The following is a 24,136-nucleotide window of genomic DNA, read 5'->3' on the forward strand; positions in this document are numbered from 1 at the left end:
TGATACTTTTGAAAGCAACTAAGGTATAACTTTTGAAAGTTGGCTTGTACTTTTTAAAATTTAAAAGTCTAATATAACCTCGTATATTAACTAATTTTTAAATTTAACGCTTAAATTTATGTCTTTTATAATATTTTTAAATTTTAAAAACTATTTTACCAAACTTAATTGTTGCTACTTGTATTTATTAAAAGTCATTTTTAATTTGATTTATCAAATATAAATGCTAAACTTTTTAAAAAGCTAGCTTTTATAAGCTACTTTTAAAAAGTAAAAGTTTTACCAAACTAAGTCTAAATATAGTTTTTTTTTTGTGACTAAACAGAAAAGAAAGAAAAAAAAAATAGAAACAAAAACAAATTAAATGGCTAGGTTCATATCTAAATCTATTAGATGTTGAAGCTCACTCCATGGTTGACTCCAATTCGAGTGAATGTCCGCGCCAGAAGCAGCTGCTTTAGCCATATAATCTGAAACACTATTTACATTTCTCTGAATTAAAAGAATAGAGACTCTCTAATTCCAATTCATAACCTCCTGTATATGCTTTGCCAAATCCCATTCCGAGATATCCTTACCAAGCATTCTTTGGTTTACCAAGAAAAGAGCTTCTAAACAGTATGTTTCACAAATAACCTTACGAAATCTACTTTTCCAAACTAGAAGTAAACCTCTCCAAATCGCTTACAATTCAGCAAAAAGAATACTGCACACTTTGACTTTCTCAGTGCAACCTTTCAACCAACATCCATCAGAATTGCGAATGATACAACTAAATCCAGCATAGCCAAAAGAAGCAAAACAACTAGCATCATAATTCAATTTAACAGAATGAACTGGAGGTGGAACCCAATGCAAACAAAGCGAAGGAGGAGACAAAGATTGATGCATAGCAAAAATAGTGTGGAACTCTCTTACTGAACTACGAATCAAACTCACCACTTTACTAGCACTCCAGAAGTCATCTGTATTAAATAAGTCATGATTCCTGCTTCTCCAAATCCACCAAATGGTCGAAAAGAAAAGAAAACATCTCCACTCTTTGCACCTCTGTAGAGCCAATCATGTAAATCTGAGTTATCTGAATACAGGTCTAAAAGGTTCCAAACCTCCTTGGCACTAGGACACTCCCGAAGACAATGAAGAATGGATTCAGAACCATTCTGACACTGATGACAAGTGCTAGATAAAGCTAAGCCACGACCCAAACGAAACTCTGCCGTAGGAATAGCATTATAAAGATTGAGCTAAATCAAGAACTTGTACTTCTCAGGAATATGCAGTCGCCATACCCACAACCAATTATCACGCTCATTCCAGTCAAACTTTCTTTTGACTAGCCAACTGTATCCACTCCTAACTGAGTAAAGTCTAGAAGATGCTACACCCCACGACCAACCCGAACTCTCTCCAGCATTCAAACACTGTTTGACATCTTTTGGAATGTTAGAGAAAACATCATGGAGATTTCATTGACCATCTTTTCAAACGTCTCTAATAGTTAAATCAGAGTCAGATATATGTACAAAAGGGACATCTTGAACAATTCGGCCCTTAATACTCCAATTGTCACACCAAAAAGATTGATCAAGTGACCCAATGCACCAAGAGAAGGTATCCTTAAGAGTAACAAAAGACTTTGAGATACTCTTCCAAACATGAGAAGTGTTGCAAGGGACCGGACCATCTAAAACTCTTTCATTTTTCAGATACTTCTCCCTCAATAGAGCAACCCAAGACTTATCCTGACAATGAAAAAATTGCCAAACCAATTTACCAAGTAAAGATATATTAACACACGCAGGATCTCTAACACCCAAGCCACCAAATTTTTTTGGAGTGAACACGGTCCTTCAACTAACAAGAGAAAGACCTCTGCCATCAACTTGACCATTCCAAAGGAACTGTCTCATCATAGAAGACAATTTATCGCAAACCCAATTTGGAAAAAAAGATACCTGCATATGATAGACAGGAATGGATGCTGCAACATAATTGATCCGGCAAAATTTCCCTGCTTTATTTAGAAGCCTTCCTTTTCAATTAGCTAATCTTTCCCTCACCTTTTCAATCACCGAATGAAAAGAAGCCCTACTGGTACGAGAATGATTAATGTTAACTCCAATATATCTTCCTAAGTCCAAAGTAAAACGTATTGAAGAAACACTAGTAAAAATATCTCTTTTACGAGTAGTCACATTTTTAGAACAAAAAGTTTTAGACTTTTTAAGATTTACTTTCATGCCAAATACCTTGTAAAAAATGTTAAGAGAATGCATGACCATTTGGATTTGACTCTTTATAGTCTGACAGAAAAGTAAGAGATCATCTGCAAATATCAAATGAGAAAATTTTGGGCTACCCCTAGTGACAAACTGGTTTCCACACACCCTCGACCACCTTATGAGATATATAACAAGCAAGTCTTTCCATACAAAGCACAAATAAGAAAGGAGACATTGGATCACCTTGTCTAAGCCCCCTTCTAGGAGCAAAACTATCCAATTTATTCCCATTTTAGATAATAGAAAGAGATGATACACGTACACAATTCATAATCAAATTAACAGTGATGATTGGAAAACCAAAAGCAATGAGAGAATTCTCCAAAAACCTCCAATCCACCCTATCATAAGCTTTTTCAAGATCAATTTTAAAAGCAAGAGTATAACACCCAACCACACAAAACTTTATGCTTAAACCATAAAGTAGATATGGTGTGATATTACGACCTCTAAAATAAAGTATATATAATAATATTGAAAATGATATAGTATACGAAGAGCCTTGAAAAACGGATAAGTTAAAAAGCGTAAAATAAAAAGCGCAACGCCCAGAAAACAGGATTACTTGCGTGTAAAGAAATCTATGGTTTAAAAGCATAACTAAATAGAAAGTAGAAGTAGAGAGACAAGAAAATGATATAACAAGCTCCTAACTCAGCCTGCGAAGTTAAGGCTGGCCGCTCCTAACTCAGCCTGCGAAGTTAAGGCTGGCCGGAGAATATTTACATACAGTATATACATAATAAAAGCCCAAAAGAACATGTTTAAAAGCCCTAGTTCTCCATAAAACCTCTAAGAGGTACCAAAGATAAAGTATTCATATACATATAAGGAGAGTCTAATATATATATATATATATATATCAAAATAACAAAAGTAGAGCCTCAAAATGAACCACTTCGTAGCAGAACTCCAGACGCCTAGCGAGGTACCGCTCGACCTGCATTTGAAAAATAACAACATAGTATAGGGTGAGAACCGAAGGTTCTCAGCATGGTATAGGTGCCACACACATAAGATATAAGGTCCTGGGAATGCCAGAGGCAATCCTAGAATGCCAACACTCAGATTACAAAGCTTAAATTACTAAACAGAAACCATAAAACAGGTGGTCTTCTAAGGATATCTAAGCCTAGTTTAAACTTGACCTTAACACTAAGTCTTTCTACCTTTCCTCCGTTCCTCCATCACCGGTGAGTTTGTAAAGACAGACAAACAGACAATTGCAAGCACAGGTAAGAGACTAGTAGTGCAAATAGCAAATATCACAATTAACATAGTATAATCAACTAGGCATTCCCAATTAATGCATAGCCAACAAAGCAAACAATATGCACATGATGTATGCCTTTTCTACTGGCCGTGAGCTCACTCGTCAGTTAGCTGCCAGAACCCGACATACTCGGTAGCTAACCCGGATACTGTCTCTCGACTGCGCATCTCCAAGAGGCACAAGATCGAGGATTAGTGCCCTACCACCTTCTCCCGGAGGCATACAGTAGGGTAAAATAAATCGGAGAATTAGTGCCCTACCACCTTCCCCTAGTGAGGCTGTGCCAAACCGGTCGGGGATTAGTGCCCTACCACCTTGCAGACAGAGAGAGAAAGAATGTGAGGGAATATGTCGGAGGATTAGTGCCCTACCACCTTCCTCACATCCCACAAAACTCATCAATATCATTGTTATGTCCATCTATTCTCAAAATTCGTAATCATTATTCCTTTACATTTATTCATTATAGCCTGGTCTCACCTATACATCTAATGTCTTTGCATTTTTGTACATAATTTATCATTTGAAAGTCTTACTTCACTCTTAAGTTACCTCCATTTCCTAGCTTCAACTCATCACTAGAGCTATTACTATGATATAATGCTAAAAGGATGAGAATATAGGTTTAGAAGTTTAAAATTCGACTTAACAACACAAAATCCAGATTTGCTAAAACAGGGGTCACGCATACGCGTGGGCTGCGAAAATCCATGCTTGCATACACAAGCTCCCTACTCGCGTATGCGTGAATCCCAACCCGAAAGGGTGGACGTGTCGCGAGCAGGTGGTCGCGTACGCAAATCTCAGGTCACGCGTACGCGTGGGCGTACGTTTTTCCAAAAATTTTACTAAGTCTGAAAAAGCTGCAGAATTTCAAATTTCAAATCCAAACTTTTGACGCGCATAACGTTTTCGTTTTAAATCATTTTCCTTCCATTCTTCGAACGGCGTAAACTTCACGAACCTAATTTTTATATAAAATAAGTTTGAAATCATTCAGGGGTCCGGAAGCCAAGTTATGGCTCGCCAAAGTTCGTTCGAAAACCAATTTTCACAAAAACCTTCCACCCTCTATTTCATTGATTCACCATTCAAATATCAACCATTCCACACTTAAAAATTAGTCCTAAAATATGCAATATCACAGAAACATAATTTTGCATCCTGCTATCATCCATCATACATCAACATTACATAATTTTGTACCTAAATTCTTACTTTAAATAATAAGACTATGAGCAATCCACTAATTATGCACAAACAACCTTATCAACAAACCAATCATTATTCAAATACCACTTTAGCTTTCTAATTCCAACATAATCATAATCACCAATACATACTCAATCCATGTCTTCAACCATTATCACAAACACTAACACTCAACATGCTTAATCATTCCAACCTATCCTATGGTCCTCTACCCTAAGGTTTCACAGAACATTATATATTAAATATGCAAAATCTAAATCATACATTGGCCGATTTTCACGTATTTTCTGAGACAACCCACCAAGACACCAAGTACAGCCCCAAAAAGTCCAAAATCACCAAAGCACAAGCACCCAACCTCCTCCAAGTTCCAAAGCTCACAGTTCAAGCTCCAACATATACATATATACACCTAAATTCACATATATCACACACATATACCCAAATTCAATATCCAATACACCAATTCAAAAAATTAGCTAGAATTCTAGTATCCTCACCTTACCCAAGCATCGTATAAGCAAGAGTGAATATTTTCCTCAAACTAATCGGATCCTAATACATCAAAGAGGCAAAAGCTCAATACCACTTACATAATTTCAAAAAATTAGAGAAAGGAGAGGCTAAGAGTGATAGAGTGGCTTAACTATGAAATTATTTTGATAGATTCATAGAGCTCGACGCAGTAGTCGCGTGGGTGCAAACGGTGCGGCAATCGGAACTCGGAGTAGAAATTTAGAGCAAATTGAATTGAGGACAAGGGTTTAGACTTGTAACACGTTCTCCTCCCCCCTTTCCAAATTATTTCCAGCGTGGCTGAGAATGAAAGGGAACAAGGGAAGCTGAGTTTAATTAAGTGGCTGGGTTGGATTGGGCCTTTGGGCTCATTTTGGGTCCGGTTTGTCCGATATAGCCTGTTTGGCCCAATTTTAGGCCAAATTCTTTAAAATTAGTGTCAAAATTCTCGTTTTAATTAGCACTATCTTATTTTACTATAAAATTTGTATTTCTAATCTCCTTTATTAAAATTAATTTGTTGGTTAATTATTTATTAATTTTACGGGGTTTACAAAGAGTACCTTTCTTAAATTTTGTGTGCTTCATAAAATTCAGAATTTCTTGGACCACAATAATATTATCAGGAGCACCACGACCTGGAATAAAACCTTCTTATAAAGGACTAACAATATATGGAAGAAAGAGCCGAAGACGATTAGTCAATACCTTGGTGATAATTTTATAAACACAAGTTAATAGGCATGAAATCCTTCATAAAGGTAGGGTTATTAATTTTAGGAAGAAGTACAATCAGAGTTTTCATGATGCTAGGATTTAAGTACTCTCGCAAAAAGTGCTCCGAATAATATTTAAAATCTCAGTGCCTACTATCTTCCAATATTCTTTTAAAAAAATAAGCTTGAAAGTCATCTGGACCAAAGCCTTAAAATGACTCATACTGAATACTACTGACTTGACTTCCGCAGAAGAGACAGGGTCAATTAACTTAGCATAAGCCTCGGTGCTTAGAGTGGGCATCGGAACATCTCCTAAACAATAAACCTCAACCTCTTTCGTTGTACCAAAGAGATTCTTGTTAAAAAGAGAGGGCTTCTTCTTGGAGAATATCTGGATCAGTAGACCAAGACTCATCTCTAACATATAATCAATGTACTTTATTATGGTTTTTACGCACCAAAATCTAAAGATGAAAGAATTTAGTGTTTCTATCCCCATACTTGACCCATTGCTCTCTAGATTTCTGGTACCAAAAAAGTTTCTCTTGCAATAAAAGTTCAGCTTCTTTAATTCTCAGAGACAACACATCGGTAATCCCTAAATGTCATTAAATCTGATCAATCTGATATTCCAGCTTACCTTTTCGCCCAAAAATATTTCCTAAAACTTTTGAGTTAAAATCCAAAGAAACCTTTTGAACCATCTTATGCCTTTTAGTAACGCCTATAAACCCTTGATTCCAAGCCTTATTAATAACATGTTTATAAGAAGGGTGTGTTGTCCATGCAACCTGAAACCTAAAAGGACGAGAACCTTTCACTCTGGGGCCACCATGACAATGAACTAAAATAGGGCAATGATCATAATGAATCCTGCTAACAATTTCAGAATAACCCTCAAGAAACATTGTCATCCACACCTCATTAACTAGTGCTCTATCCAATTTTTTAGCAAAGTCTCTGCCAACCTGAACTGTTATATACCAAGTATATCTCCTACCAGTTACTTTAAGATCAAAGAGTTCACAATCATCTAGAGTAGTAGCTAATAGACTAGTTCTGTGAGAAAAAAAATAAGCACTCGTACTCTCGTCTGGCACCACAATCTCATTAAAATCACCAACGGACAGCCATGGTCCATTATGGCCTAAATTAATAAAACACAAATAATCCCAAAGCATATTTCTTTTTTTAAATTGAAGACTCCCATACACTGAACTACAAAGCCTAAATATAGTTTCTTGTGAAAAAAATTGGCACATCAAAAAAATAATCATATTCAGTCTAGATATTATTGACGATTTTGATTTGGCCAATGATAAATTTTTCGGTCCTGATTAGTTGTCGGTAGCATACTTATATGTAGTAGTGATATCATGTTATACTATTCAGTTTAATACATTATAACTGATCCGTCACCTTATAATTCGATTTTTATTGGACATTATGAATCATAATTCGACTTTATTTGCCTTCATTCTAAATTTGTAACGGACGATCTTAATAACCATTATTTTGACTTAATGACGAATGGTTATAACATCAATTCTATTCATCAACTCCATGTCTATAAAAAGTGCCAATTTCTATATCTCAAAACACACACACACATGATAAGTTTTATTTCATGTTTAACATTCTATAATCATAGAATTTTTATATCTTTTAAACACTTATTGACTTAAGCGTCGGAGTGTCTTTTGCAGGTACCCACCTACCCACCTACTGTGTTCTTTGACGTCCGAGTTATTCTCACTCCATTAAAAAAAAAGCGTATGACAGCAGCGCAAGAGACGAGCTATACCTCAGAAGTTCATCCACACAAGAACAATTGGCGCCGTCTATGGGACGAGTAAAATAATTTTAACTCCCCTCAGGTTCATAAAACTTAAATTACATTCAAATTTTTGAACCAATTTCAACAATCTTGTTTAAGATTTTATTTAATACCTCTTATCAAATTTCAATCTATCGTAACTTTTTATAAAGTATGTACTTTATATATTCAAATTGCTTCCCTTTTACGTATCATAATATTTCACATTTCATAATCGATCAATGGACCAATCCGAGAACAAACTCGATTTTCAACCAATTTGAGTACAAACTCGCCTATCAATTTCGCTAACTTTTTCAAAGTTCTCTACTTACATAAGTAAAATTATATATTTTATTCACACATACTTTTACATTTATATTTTGTGTAACTAATATTTACTAATTTATTAGTTATATTCACCTCTCAATATATGTTCTATACTTTATGCTATTAAATTTTATGTTATTATTTGTCTAATGCAGAAAATTAAATAAAAAATAATTATAAACATGCAAATTTGCTATTTTTGCACAAAAAATATACTTCATAGCTAAATAAAATTTATTATATCATTCAATTAACAAGTTAATGCAAATTCTATGAAATAAAGTTTAAATATTAACAAATAAAATTAAATAATTCACATTTGACATGTATGACATTTATGTATATCGTCTTTTTTTCTACCATTATCAATTTTTAAGGTATATTTTTCTACTTTGAACTCTTTTACTTTTACAATATATATTATTCAATCTATGTTGTGACTTTATACATATTCATTTTCTCAATTTATCTTATTCATGTCATATGACTTTCACTATAAATTATAAATATTCAATAACTAATTGTTTTGAGCGAGAAAGTCATCAATAAGTTGTTGTGAGCCGAAAAAATTTTCAAGACAATTAACCATTATATCCTTGGACCATACAATCAATTCCGTCAATAGATATCTATTTTTGAACTTTTCAGTTCACATACAATCAAATGTTATATGTATGTCATGAAAAATTGTTCTTAAGTGGAAAAGTATCCCCACACAACTATTTTGATTGAATAACTCTTACTACTCAATTATTTTTTGAATAAATGCCGACATAATAACCCGACTAAGCTTGGGGCTCACCATATCATTATTCATTCACCTAACTTTTTACCGAGTTATAACTCATTTAATTTTCTAAGCTTAGCTTTGATCATATGATCGGCGGACAAAACTTGGGAGCTTTGATTCGTCACCTTATAGCTTGGTCTTTATTGTGCATTATAAATCATAACTCGACTTTATTTGCCTTCATTCTAAGTTTGTAACGGACGATCTCAATAACCATTATTCTGACTTAATGACCAACGATCATAATATCAACTCTATTTATCAACTCCATGTCTATAAAAGGCACCAATTTCTATATCTCAAGACACACACATGATAAGTTTTATTTCATATTTAACATTCTATAATCGTAGAATTCTTATACCTCTTAAACACTTACTAACTTAAGCGTCGGAGTGTCTTTTGTAAGTACCCACTTACTATGTTCTTCGATATCCGAGTTATTCTCACCCCATTAAAGAAAAGGCGAATAACAATAGCGCAAAAAACGAGTTATACCTCAGAAGTTCATCCACACAAAATATATATATATATATATATATACGGATAAATTCTACCCGATCTTCTTTAAAATAATATGTAATTTATTTTCTATAATGTATCAACTTCTAATTAATTAGATATTATTTTAATCTGATAACTAATTATACTTATAACTTGAGTTACTTCAATTTAATTAGAGTTAATATTTTAATCATAATAAAATTATTATTTAAAATGGATGAATATTTAATTTTTAAAATATTAATAACCAAATTTCTTTTTTTCTCTCAAATTATTCTTTTTAAAAAAACACTTTTGACTTCTCATTACTTGAAGCACATTATTAATTATCACCCTTCAATGTAATTGTTCACGATGTCACCGTGATAGTAGTTAAATACTTTGAATATTATTATTTTATCTATTTTTTTTTGTCCTTTTTCAATATATTTTTACTAAATTATAAATCGGTGAACTTTTAAATTTTTAAATGAATCTAACTATTTATGCTAAAATTTTAATCTTACCAGATCTAGATAAAGGGTAAAAAATTTTGATATGGAAATAAAATGAGTGATATACTTTAACATGGCAATTTTTGGTGTTTTTTAAAATTGTGGAGTATACAATCGGACCCTCCGATTTCTGTTTAAAAAGTTAAAAAAATTCAGAGTACACAAATCGGAGGGTCCGATTTGTGTTAAAAAATTTGAAAAAATTCAGAGTATACAAATCGGACCATGCGAGTTGTTTGATTTTAAAATTTTGCTTAATAAATCGCATGGTCCGACTTGTGGTTAGGCAAATATGAATTTCGGAAGCTAGAAAACGGACCCTCCGAGTTGTTTGTTATTATCAATTTTTGTATGAAAGGAAGAACTCGCATGGTCCGAGTTCTATTCACTGACTGAGTCCAACACCATTTTTTCTTCCATATTCAAACTAAAAGTGCTAGATAAAACCGATATAAAAAATTAGAGTGAATAGCCACTCGATCCCTGACAATTATCTCGAAAAGACAACGAGGTCTTCAAGAAAAAAAAAATACCCAATTCGATCTTCTGATATTTTATTTTTGGACTGATTAGCCCTTGTGCCAAAAAAATAACATTAACTTTTTTTGGCACAGGAATCTCGTTATCCTTTCGAAGTAATTATCAAGGGCTGGATTGGTTTTTTTTAAGGGCCTCATTGTCTTTCGAGGTAATTGTCAGGGGCTATTTTGGGTTTTATTCAAAAAATTATATATCATTGTCAAATGAGATAAGAGAAAATTGAATAAAAATGAAGACTTTTTAGATTCACTTCTGTTAAAGTGTGTTCAAGTTAATTACTTGAGGGGTGAATAATTTTGGGAGTCGCGACGACGATGAAGGAATGAAGAGGAGTGAAAGCCATTACGGAGAGAATTAGACTCAGTGACAGATCTAGAAACATTTTATAAGAGTAAATTGTCGTTTTTGTCCCCAACGTTTGGAGTAAATCCTATTTGTGTCCCTAACGTTTAAATCGTCCTATTTGTATCCTTAACGTTTATAAGAGTGATTCAATAGTATCCTAGCATTAATTACATATTATGAGCGCTTTATTTTGAGTTTTAAAAATCTCTTCTTGAAGTTAGAATACAAATGTCTAGGATAGAATCGATGATATACTCCGAAAAATAGCTTATCAAATGTTGAAACTAATTCCTACAACATTTACATAATTCACTTTTCTAGGGATATAATTGAATCTAAACACAAATAGTGGGTATAATATTAAAATCGAACACATCCAAGTGAGACATAATTGAGAATGAATCACTTTTACAAATGTTAGGGATACAAATAGGACGATTTAAACGTTAAGGACACAAATAGAATTTACCCCAAACGTTAGGGACAAAAACGATACTTTACTCTTTTTATAATGGGGGCAAAGTTTATATAACATGACAATAATTTTATATTAAAAATAATATATGTACATAAAAAATTAAATATTAAATTCTCTATTAACCATTATGTATTTGTGTATAAATACATTATTATTTAACTTATTTTTAATGTGTATTTTGTATTTTAATATGTATTTTATATGAGTAATTATTTTTTATGTACATATAGCATGATTATTGTTATGATTATATTTTATTATTGTAAAATACGATTAGCCTTCAAAATATCTAATATACCAATTAAAACACTAAAATAGTAATTTAAATAATAATATATAATTTAAAATTCTATCGTTTTAGACTTTATATTTTTTAAAAATTAAGTAATTTTTTTCTTAACACTACCATCAAAATTTCTCTCTTTCTATATATATTACTAAACAATTATTTAAAAATTCACTTCCCAACACAATTAGAAGCAGACTCTTATTGATATCCATAGTTAGAAAAATTATTTCAATTAATGTAATTGCTACGCAAAAATTAAAGCTAATTTCAAAAGAAGATAAATAATATTCTTTCGAATTGATTTCTAAGAAATAACACTAATTTCGTTTAAATCTGAGAATTGATCATTCTAACGAACATCTAATATAAAATTCTTAAATTGACGGTTAAGTACCAAAAGTTGAGTAAAAAATTGTTGTGAGGTCAAATTTAATAATCTAATAGGGACAAATAAATATTATTATCACATACTACTCAAAAAAATTTTAAATTGTAATAATAGTTAAAAAATCTATTGGTAAAGCTGCTAATAAAAACTAATACTAAATGATAAATCTGACAATACTCAATACATTTTTTATAGTAATATTTAAAATAAATATTTTTATTGAAAGTTAATTAAGACGTAATTATGAGAACACTTGTTTTGATCAATATTTGTCGTAAATAAAAAACGTCAAGTTTACAACTATGGCAACAATTAGATTCAAAATAAAAAAGTGGGAAAAATAGTATTATAATTTATACATGGAGGTTTTGGATTTAGTTGTTGGATACAGTGGTAAGTTAGACATCAAACTTTTATAATAAAACATGAGGTGCCGGCCAAATACATGCAGGACACAAAAATCACGTCATATAATAAGTTTTTTTTTTTTTAAATTAGGAGTGAAACTCAAATTTACAATTTTTTAATTGAGTACGGAAAAATTATAACATTTGAGCTATAATTCGTTGGCATAATATAATAAAAAATTTTGCTTACAATAATTTCCAAAAAGAAAGAAATGCTTTTTAATGAACTAAAACAAAGAAAAGCATATGCATGAATTGGTCATGCATGTCAATTGATTTTTCCTAGGTTTGAGTAACAACAACGCATTCAAGATTCACAGAAGGGATTCATACTTTCAAGTTTCAAACTCCTAGGTCCTAACTCCTAAGAGAGTTTTTGTATTCCGAATATAACCTTGATTAGGGTTTCATACTACTTAAACAAAATGACCGCGTTACTATATAACCCTACAATAATGATAAAATAATTTGGTAGACTTTTGTGAATTTGTAGGTTATATATGCATTTTTAAAGTAAATTAAAATCCTTAAAAACATACATTGTTTAATTTCTCCAAAGTGTAGTTTTTCAAAAATCCTTACACTTGAATTAAACAAAAATTGAAATGAAAGATAAAAAAATATGTATATAATGTAAGAAGATGGGAAATAAGTTGTTCGGTCTCTTAAAAAGTAAATGTAATAGTGGAAAACATGAGAGAAAGAGTAGTGAAAGAATAAACATGGACAATACATTATAAGAAAATGTTTTAAAAATGGTAACTCATAAAAATGTTTAGTCGAGGTTTGAATTGCTACGATAGAAGAAAATCCCCCCTCCCAAAAAAAAAAGAAAAGAAAAATACTATATATAAATATTTTTATAATTAAATTTAATTAAGTTGGAACAAATCTAATAAAAAATGCGTGCATATATTATTTTTTTTGTATTTTTTCAGCACAAAATTTTTTTGTTAGAAAGAACATAAATTTATTGACATAACATAAAAATTTACATATAGCACAAATATTTTTACACATAACACAAATTTATTAATATGACATAAAAAACTGTACACATAGTATAAAAATTTTTATCCATAGCACAGATATTTTGTTAATTAGATGGGTGAATTGTGATCTTTTAAATATTTCTATGGCATATATATTTTGTTATTTGAGTGTCAATGTTTTTAGACATGTAGTCTGTCAAAATTTTTTGCATTGTGTATTTTTTCGTGTGCACCAAAATTTTTGTGCTATTCATCAAAATTTGTATGATGTGAATTAAAATTGATGTACTCTAATTTTCTAAACATATATAAGAGAATAAGAAGCTAAGACGAAGAAGACGACGATAATAACGATGTTGTTGAAGAACAAATGCAAAAAGGAAGATGCTCAAAGACGACAACAACTACATTCGAAAAAGAACCACACATATGTTAGCGAAGAGAGACTTGTTCTATGGCTAGACTTTGTGTGTGTTTTGATGTAGGTATGATGAATCTTTGACTAATAGATAGATTTCATTCTTTCGATGAATTCAATATAAATATTGAGTTTGCAGAAGATATTAATCTTATGCAAATCTTTGAGTCCGTATTGGTTTTATTGTAGAAAGAAAATTTTCATATTCTTGGTCTCCATAGTTTACATAGTTTAGAGAGGATACATTCTCGAACAATATATGAGTGGATCGAAATTTGTGGATAGTTTGACGAAGGTTTAGAATAAAGGTAAGGAAGTGAGAAGAGATAATGATTTTTCGACTCTTAGGTATGTACATATTGTGTTAGAAAAAAATTTAACCCGCGTTTAAGTAAAATGTCCAATCTGAATCGTCACTTTATAAACCCTATAAATTTTTTTTCTATTTGAAATTTAGAAATAGCTATTAGACAAAATTTATAGAAAATTGAATTAGCTTTAAAACGAACTTTGAACGAAGTCATTCGCATAACAACAACTTGAGAAATTCACGAAATATTGCTAGTATATCAGGCTGGTTGGTTATAGTGTGATTTTTTAGTTTAATCTTCTAACAGATTTATCTACCTAATTAAATTTGAATTTGATTTTGTATTAAACTTAAAGAATAAAGATATTTTTCTTATCCTTTTATGTAGCTAAAGATTATTCAAATTCAATAAATATAAAATTAGTTATGACTATATTTTAAAAGGTTTAAGATTATTTATTGTTAGTTAGGATTTATTTTCATATTTTTCAAATTTTAAATTAGATATGTTAGTGTTTTTAGTATATTATCTTTTAATATTTTATCATGAAAGTAAAATTCAAATTACTATGAATTTAATTAATGAATTAGTTATTGAATAATAAATATGATAAAGAAAAACTGAGATGTTACAATTAAACTGAATAACATAAAAAATTTAAAGGACTATTCGCATCATTTACTGATACAATATTATATTATTATACATCTTTAATAACAATTACTCTCCTAATTTAAATGAATTAAAAATATCAACTTATTTTCTCGAAATATCTAATAATACCTTTAATTAACTTAGTTGAATAGATATTAATTACATTACACGTGTTCATTTATTTAAAAATATTTTTTATTTATTAATACAATTTTAAATCCCATTAAAATTCATTTATTACTTTTTTAAACACATGTCTATTATTTTATTTGAAAAATTATTTAAAAATTAAAAGAAAAATGAGTAGATAAATATATGTTCAACAAATTTGGCACGTGTTGTTAGTCACCAAAAAAAAAAAATTTGAAACATGTGTCAATCCTTGACCTTTTTTATTCAAAGCGCCATAATTATTGCTCCTATTTAATTCAACGAACCAAACCCTTTTTTCGCATTGCATCTTTTATTTGTGAAATTTTGAATGCAACTTATTAGTTGCAACTTGCAAGGCTGAAAACTCATATTTGGTGTCTCCAACGAATAACACACCAAAGATGATTGATGAAAACGCTTCCGCCGCCGCAACAACCACCGTTAGCCACCATCACGATGCCTCACTTTACGACGACGACGGCCGCCCGAAACGAAGAGGTAACAATACAAATTAATCCAATCCATGTATGTATGTTATTATAATGTTATCACAATCTCTTCCTTTTCTTTCTCATTTTAGTTTTATCAACGGAGATGAATAAAAAAAAATTGAATTCAAGTCTTTTATGATTTTCTTGTAATCAGTTCTATTTTATTTTCTCGAGTTCTTTTTTTTTTTTTTAAATTGAATTTTAGTTTGGGATTTGCTAGCGGCTCTCAAATTTTCCAGATTTTTCCGGAAATAAAAAATTGAAACAATATTTACTTAATAAATATTAAACACACATTATTCATATAGTTCAATAAATGTACCTTGAAAATAACGAAATACAGCTGTGTTATTTAGATAACACTAGGCTAAGAATAATTGAAGTTGTCCTTCATTATATATGAAGAGATTTTCAATGGGGTTTTATTAATTATTATTTAAATGGAATAATTTGTTATGATACTATATATTTTTTGGTGTAGGAACTGTGTGGACGGTAAGTTCTCATATAATAACAGCAGTGATTGGATCTGGAGTTTTGTCGGTAGCATGGTCGATAGCACAATTAGGTTGGATTGCTGGCCCTATTATTATGATCTTCTTTAGTCTCGTCACTTTGTATACTTCATATTTTCTTGCAAATTGTTATCGTGCTGGAGACCCTATTACTGGCAAGAGGAGCTACACTTACATGGAAGCCATTGGCAACATTCTCGGTAAATACAAACAAAACTATGTTAGATATGCTAGTTGTCTGAGCAAATTTTTATGTAAAAAATAAATGTTACGTGTTATGTTAAGTAATTCAATAATAAAAAAAATCTTAAAAGTTAAACATTGTATAGATAATATGCAATTAACATTAATATAAAAGAAAAAAATATCTGAAATTTTTAAAAATAAGAATATCCGAAATTTTATTAAAAGAAATATTTAAAATATAAACTCGACAAAATTTCATCTTAAGTGAATTTTATATTGATCTTGATTGACAACCTAAAATTATTTCATTATTAATATATTGATACTGAAATTTTACAATATAATATGATAAGACAGCTATGTTGTGACTATTTTAATTGGACGATTTTTTAAAATAAGATCCGAATAAATAAATAGGTTGAAGTGAATCTTAATTGAAAAAGATTGGGAATCAATTTTTTTTAAAATAACATTTTTTTCTTCTTTTAGATTTCTCTTTTTGTCTCCTTAACCTTTGAGCATCTGTTACTATTATTTTGTGGGTTGATTATTGGGTGACAAAATTAAAGTTAATTCCCTAACAAAACTATTTTACAATATGATGTGTCATGTTATTAATTATTTATATATGTTTTGAGTGGATTATGTGAAAAATATTTTTCATCTCTTTAGATTCTATTGAGTGAATAATTTTAAAACTCTATAGTCACATAAATGTTGCATACCATTGCAGGAGGGAAAAATGTTTATTTTTGTGGGATAATACAATATGCAAATCTTTATGGAACTACAATAGGATATACAATTGGGGCCTCTCTTAGCATGATGTGAGTTTAGTTATTAACCCTAACTTTTTATCTTTGAGTTGATATTATTTAAATATTTTGATTTGGAATAATTTAAATTGACTACTACGACTATTACCTCTTATTATGTCAACTCAAATCAATTAGTCATAGTTCACTAGATTTAATTTTAATTTGAAAAATGGGTTTAATTTCTATTTTATTTGTAAAACTTTCTTAAGCTAACATTTCATCAAATATAGGTTGTCATTACATATTTATAATAAAAAAAATTGGTAATACTAGAAAGAGAAAAAAAATAGCCAAAATTTATATTCTGACTGATTTTGATTAAATTTTTTTTGTTACTAGATATTTTAAAAAAAAAATTAACTCTTGGATAAAACTAGAGAAATAAATAATTGGAATAAGAATTTATTAATTTGGTCTCTCAAATTTTTCGAGTGATTCAATTCAATCTCGTAATTATTAATTAGCATAATAACCTATCAAAACAAAAATTTAACTCCACAATTTAATTTGGTCATCCAAATTTGACAATATAATTTAATTTGATCTTTTCGTTGTCATTCCATAAATTTCGTGAAGGTGTAACATGTTACATAAAATGTCAAATTGAATTATATATCATCAAATTTTGAAGATCGAATTTGGATCATTTGAAATCAAGAAGCCAAACTAAGTCGCGGAATTAATTTGACCATCATATATAAGTCAATTAAAATTTGACGGACCAAATTGAGTTACATATGAGATTTGAGAGGACTAATTAAATCAAGCTTTTACTCTAAGAGAAATTGTAAGCTTAGTTTTAAAATAATTTCAACTGTATATATAGTCATCATGTTACTAAAATTACTTCAATATCAAGAAATAATTGATAGGATTAGTTACAACACTTTATCCTATTGCATTGTTTTTTAAATGAAATTTAACATGGTTTGTTTGGCAGGGCAATAACAAAAATTCATTGCATATACTCATCTGAAGGAAAAGACCCATGTATTATTTATGGCAACCGTTATTTAATGGGGTTTGGAATAATCCAACTTGGTTTCTCTCAACTTCCTGATTTTCATAATATTTCATGGCTCTCAATACTTGCTGCAGCCATGTCCTTCACATATTCCATAATTGGTCTCATTCTTGGAATTATCAAAATGGCAGGTTATATATGTCTTTTCCTACATCAAGTTTTTCTCTCTATTTTTTCACATACTTATATTATAATTAAATCGAAATTATATTTAAACATAAATTAAACTGAAAGTTGTATTTAAAAAAAAAATACGGTTTGATTCAGAGAAGTTTCATTCATGTGATATACTAATATATTGCTAAACATGATATATTAGTAAAATATTAATGGTTGGTTGATGAGTAAAGATTAAAAATATATTATTTTAAAAATTAAAATATTTTATTTTTAAAAAATATATTTTCAATTTCAGGAATCATAAATTAGAATTTTTATACAGTTTATGAATAATATAGCATAAAAAATAAAAATGGCTTATCATTTTGAGATGTAGAGGACTAGGGGTGTTCAAATCCAAACTGATTCAAATTAAACCGTTCATCCAATTCAATTCAAACCGAAAATCGATTAAAACCGCACTAATTTGGATTTGATTGGATTCTATTTTTTTACAAACTGCTGGATTTGATCGGATTTCGGATCTATTTTTCATAACCGATCCAATCTAATCCAAACCGCACAATGTGCTATAATATTATTATTTTATTATTATATTTACAATTATACTTATAACATGTTCAATTTTTTATAGATTTTTATATTATTTATATATTATTATTATTTAATAAATATTTTATGTTCAAAATATTATTTATTTATTTATTTTAACTAACCTATAATTTTATTTTTATCGTTATGTTATCGTTGACTTTTTAAGATATTATTGAGACTTATTATGTCATTGTTGATTATTTAAAATTTGATGTTGAGACTTGTTATATATATTTAATTTTTTTAATTTATAAACCGCAAATCCAATCCAAACTGCTTGAAATTGGATCGGATCGGATCGAATTTTTTTTAAAAGCATCCAATCCAAACCGCACCGCAAGTAAAATTAGTGTTCAGATCGGCTGAGTTTTTTACTCAAAACCGATCCAAACCGCATCGCAAACACCCCTATAGAAGAGTATAGTAAAAATATATTATTGGCTAATATTTTTTTTATGGTTGGTTCTTGAAACAGAAAATGGTACTGTAATGGGTACCCTAGCAGGAGCTAAAGGAGAATTACCGATTGATAAAGTGTGGGGGATATTTCTAGCTCTTGGAAACATTGCCTTTGCATATTCATATTCTTTTATTCTCATTGAAATTCAGGTACATCATTTTTAATTTCTTAATCAAATAAAGGTTTTTTTTTTTTTTTTAAACCAAAGATAGGAGACTCGAACGCACAACCTCTTAATTGAGTATGGAGAGACTATGCCATTTGAGCTATTATTCATTGACAAATAAAAGTCTTTTTTTTACTAATTCATAAACTTGAAATTTAATGTATTTACGTGAAATTACATCTAAATTATATTAAGGTGGTGTTTGTTTACAAAAATAAGGATAATTTCGGAAGAATGTTTGAAACGAGAGGGAATATTTATGAATTTTCAAAAATATTTTTAATTATTTACTATATATTTGTATATATTTATATATATTATTTTATAATTTTTAATAAAATATTTAATTATTAAAATAATCAAACCTGACATAATAGAACAATAATAAAATTTATCATAACAGAATAGCCAAAACTTTATTTTACAGCATAATCAATTTTTTTATGAATACTAAATATATATTTGTACATAATAATTAATTAATGACTAATTTTTGTGTTAAACATGGTTGAAGTCAGGGACGGACCTAAAGGGGGGCGAGTAGTGGCCTCGACCCCCCAAAATTTTTAGAAATTATATTTATATATGAGATATGTATTTAAAAAATAAAAAATATTATATAATTTAGAATTTTTATATGTATTATTTTTTATTATGTGATAAATTTATGTCTTAATTGTCAATGAGTAATAACTCAAATGACATAGTCTCTCCATACTCAATTAAGATGTTGCGGGTTCGAGTCTCCTATCTTTGGTAAAAAAAAAAAATTATGTCTTAATTGTTTAATTCACTAATATTTTTCACTTAACTAATTTAATATCATACCCTCAAGTCTTTGTAACTTTCAAATTAGTTTTTATATAATAATCTCTATATTTATTTTTAAAAAAATTATTTGTTTATTTTATATTAACATATTTAAAATTTATATTATTATATTAATAATAACTTATGTAGTTATATTTTGGTAATCACATTATGTACTTTAGATATTCTTTTTTTTATAGAAAATACTTATTTTTCTTCTAAATTTACGTTGTTGAAAAAAAAACTTTTATATAAACATCTTATATCTTGTATTCTATAAAGGTATTGTGTCTTTCAAATAATTAATAATTTATCATTTATTTTTAATTTTTAAAAATTTTTTGAAAGAATTAATTTTAATTAATAAGATATGTGATCATTTTCAACTAAACACGCTATAAATTATTAGTACTTTATAATTTTATAATGTACTATTAATATTGTTATATTTTTTTATGTAACTATCGTATTAAAAATAAAATTGTGAAAAAATTTATATATATATATATATATATATATTGATAATTTTTTTAAAAAACTAACTCTAATAACTATATGTTAATTATTTTTATGAAATGAAAAAAAAATTATCTAAAATTCGGCCCCTCCATACTAAACTTTCTGGATCCGTCCCTGGTTGAAGTATTTTTCTTACCTCAAGAAAAAAAAAAAAAAGAGCAATAGTTTTAGATATCTCTTGTGTCTCTACTTATCAATTTAAGCGTTAGAAATAAATGGTAACAAATGAAAATCTAATATATAGTTATATACAACAAAATTAAATATTGATTTTATTGTCTTATCGAACTATTATTTTTTATCTAAATTTATTGTTTCTGTTGACTTTTTAAACCCTTATCCGCTGGACTTTTTAAAAACCCAACTTGAAAATAAAATTAGTATTTTTCTAAAAAAAATACTACCTATTCTTTAAAATTTAGTTTTTAATCAATCTTTTTAAAAATTTGTTATTATTTAATTAATTTAAATATCTATTTTTATATACTAATTGTTCGAAAAATTCAAAAAATTACTTATTTTTTATTTTCTTTCTCCTCTAAAAATCGAATAAAAAAATATTTAAAAAATATCTAATTATACTAATTTTTTTAAACAATAATTTCGAGGGATCTAACGAAATTAATAATACAAATTTTAATATATCTTTTGGCTATTATTATATAAATTGATTAGTATACAATAATGATATTTCTCTGACTAAACAGGATACCATAAAGTCTCCTTTTGAACTAAAAACAATGATGTTTGCTACAAGGATAAGCATTGCAACAACAACAACATTCTATGTCTTATGTGGATGCATAGGTTATGGTGCATTTGGAAACTCAGCACCAGGAAATTTACTTACAGCATTTGATAATCCAATTTGGCTTATTGACATTGCAAATTTAGCACTAGTCATTCACCTTGTGGGAGCATACCAAGTTTATTCCCAACCCCTCTTTGCATTTGTTGAAGAACATGCATCTAAGAGATGGCCAAGTCTTGAAATTGAACACAAGGTGGAAATACCATTTTTACCCTCTTTCAAACTAAACAAATTGAGACTAGTTTGGAGATCATTTTTTGTTGTGGTAACAACTTTTATATCAATGTTGGTTCCATTCTTTAATGACATAATGGGAGTGATTGGAGCATTAGGATTTTGGCCCTTAACAGTTTATTTCCCTGTGGAGATGTACATCAAACAAATGAAAATCCAAAAATGGAGTGAGAAATGGATTGGTTTACAATGTTTGAGTATGTTTTGTCTCTTAGTAACACTTGCTGCTCTTGTTGGATCAGTGGTTGGTGTCTTGCTTGACCTTTCAAAATTCAAGGCATTCAGCTCACAATTATAGTACTCAAATTAAAGCGCGATATATATAGCCTTGGTTTTTGTATTACTTGTTTAATTATTCATCACACATTCAGTGATTTTGTTATTATTATCACACTCTATGTAAAATTGTAAATGTTATTGAAATAATTAAATAATACAATATTAGGACTTACATTAAATTAAATCTTCTTCCTTTGTATAATATTTTGTGTTAGACAACTTGTTGATCTTACTTTCATTTTTTTTTTTAAAACGACTAAGGCTTGGTTTAGTAAAATTTTTTAAAAAGCTGTTTGTGTTTTTTAAAAGCACAAACTCTTCATTTTGTATTTGGTAAATCAAAAATACTATGTGCTTGTACTTGCAATTGTGATACTTTTGAAAGCAACTAAGGTATAACTTTTGAAAGTTGGCTTGTACTTTTTAAAATTTAAAAGTCTAATATAACCTCGTATATTAACTAATTTTTAAATTTAACGCTTAAATTTATGTCTTTTATAATATTTTTAAATTTTAAAAACTATTTTACCAAACTTAATTGTTGCTACTTGTATTTATTAAAAGTCATTTTTAATTTGATTTATCAAATATAAATGCTAAACTTTTTAAAAAGCTAGCTTTTATAAGCTACTTTTAAAAAGTAAAAGTTTTACCAAACTAAGTCTAAATATAGTTTTTTTTTTGTGACTAAACAGAAAAGAAAGAAAAAAAAAATAGAAACAAAAACAAATTAAATGGCTAGGTTCATATCTAAATCTATTAGATGTTGAAGCTCACTCCATGGTTGACTCCAATTCGAGTGAATGTCCGCGCCAGAAGCAGCTGCTTTAGCCATATAATCTGAAACACTATTTACATTTCTCTGAATTAAAAGAATAGAGACTCTCTAATTCCAATTCATAACCTCCTGTATATGCTTTGCCAAATCCCATTCCGAGATATCCTTACCAAGCATTCTTTGGTTTACCAAGAAAAGAGCTTCTAAACAGTATGTTTCACAAATAACCTTACGAAATCTACTTTTCCAAACTAGAAGTAAACCTCTCCAAATCGCTTACAATTCAGCAAAAAGAATACTGCACACTTTGACTTTCTCAGTGCAACCTTTCAACCAACATCCATCAGAATTGCGAATGATACAACTAAATCCAGCATAGCCAAAAGAAGCAAAACAACTAGCATCATAATTCAATTTAACAGAATGAACTGGAGGTGGAACCCAATGCAAACAAAGCGAAGGAGGAGACAAAGATTGATGCATAGCAAAAATAGTGTGGAACTCTCTTACTGAACTACGAATCAAACTCACCACTTTACTAGCACTCCAGAAGTCATCTGTATTAAATAAGTCATGATTCCTGCTTCTCCAAATCCACCAAATGGTCGAAAAGAAAAGAAAACATCTCCACTCTTTGCACCTCTGTAGAGCCAATCATGTAAATCTGAGTTATCTGAATACAGGTCTAAAAGGTTCCAAACCTCCTTGGCACTAGGACACTCCCGAAGACAATGAAGAATGGATTCAGAACCATTCTGACACTGATGACAAGTGCTAGATAAAGCTAAGCCACGACCCAAACGAAACTCTGCCGTAGGAATAGCATTATAAAGATTGAGCTAAATCAAGAACTTGTACTTCTCAGGAATATGCAGTCGCCATACCCACAACCAATTATCACGCTCATTCCAGTCAAACTTTCTTTTGACTAGCCAACTGTATCCACTCCTAACTGAGTAAAGTCTAGAAGATGCTACACCCCACGACCAACCCGAACTCTCTCCAGCATTCAAACACTGTTTGACATCTTTTGGAATGTTAGAGAAAACATCATGGAGATTTCATTGACCATCTTTTCAAACGTCTCTAATAGTTAAATCAGAGTCAGATATATGTACAAAAGGGACATCTTGAACAATTCGGCCCTTAATACTCCAATTGTCACACCAAAAAGATTGATCAAGTGACCCAATGCACCAAGAGAAGGTATCCTTAAGAGTAACAAAAGACTTTGAGATACTCTTCCAAACATGAGAAGTGTTGCAAGGGACCGGACCATCTAAAACTCTTTCATTTTTCAGATACTTCTCCCTCAATAGAGCAACCCAAGACTTATCCTGACAATGAAAAAATTGCCAAACCAATTTACCAAGTAAAGATATATTAACACACGCAGGATCTCTAACACCCAAGCCAC

The 24,136-nt window shown here is 29.6% G+C and overlaps 1 protein-coding gene across 1 annotated transcript; it reads left to right on the top strand.

Moving 5' to 3' along the window:
* The first annotated feature begins 15,141 nt into the window (after positions 1-15,141).
* LOC148550042 (amino acid permease 4-like) lies at positions 15,142-22,138 on the top strand. Its single transcript, XM_088497389.1, has 6 exons — positions 15,142-15,412; positions 15,887-16,120; positions 16,840-16,933; positions 17,865-18,079; positions 19,138-19,271; positions 21,325-22,138. The coding sequence occupies exons 1-6, from the start codon at positions 15,316-15,318 to the stop codon at positions 21,958-21,960; spliced, it is 1,410 nt and encodes a 469-aa protein (XP_088353515.1). The 5' UTR covers positions 15,142-15,315; the 3' UTR covers positions 21,961-22,138.
* The last annotated feature ends 1,998 nt before the right edge of the window (positions 22,139-24,136 follow it).

This window comes from Arachis ipaensis, chromosome B8, assembly GCF_059453495.1.
Source record: "Arachis ipaensis isolate K30076 ecotype BB chromosome B8, ASM5945349v1, whole genome shotgun sequence".
Lineage (NCBI taxonomy): Eukaryota > Viridiplantae > Streptophyta > Magnoliopsida > Fabales > Fabaceae > Arachis > Arachis ipaensis.

Coding starts and splice junctions, on each gene's coding strand:
- LOC148550042 (XM_088497389.1), top strand. CDS start 15,316: ATGATTGATGAAAACGCTTCCGCCGCCGCAACAACCACCGTTAGCCAC. Junction 15,413..15,886: donor CGGCCGCCCGAAACGAAGAG/GTAACAATACAA, acceptor TTTTTGGTGTAG/GAACTGTGTGGACGGTAAGT. Junction 16,121..16,839: donor AGCCATTGGCAACATTCTCG/GTAAATACAAAC, acceptor ATACCATTGCAG/GAGGGAAAAATGTTTATTTT.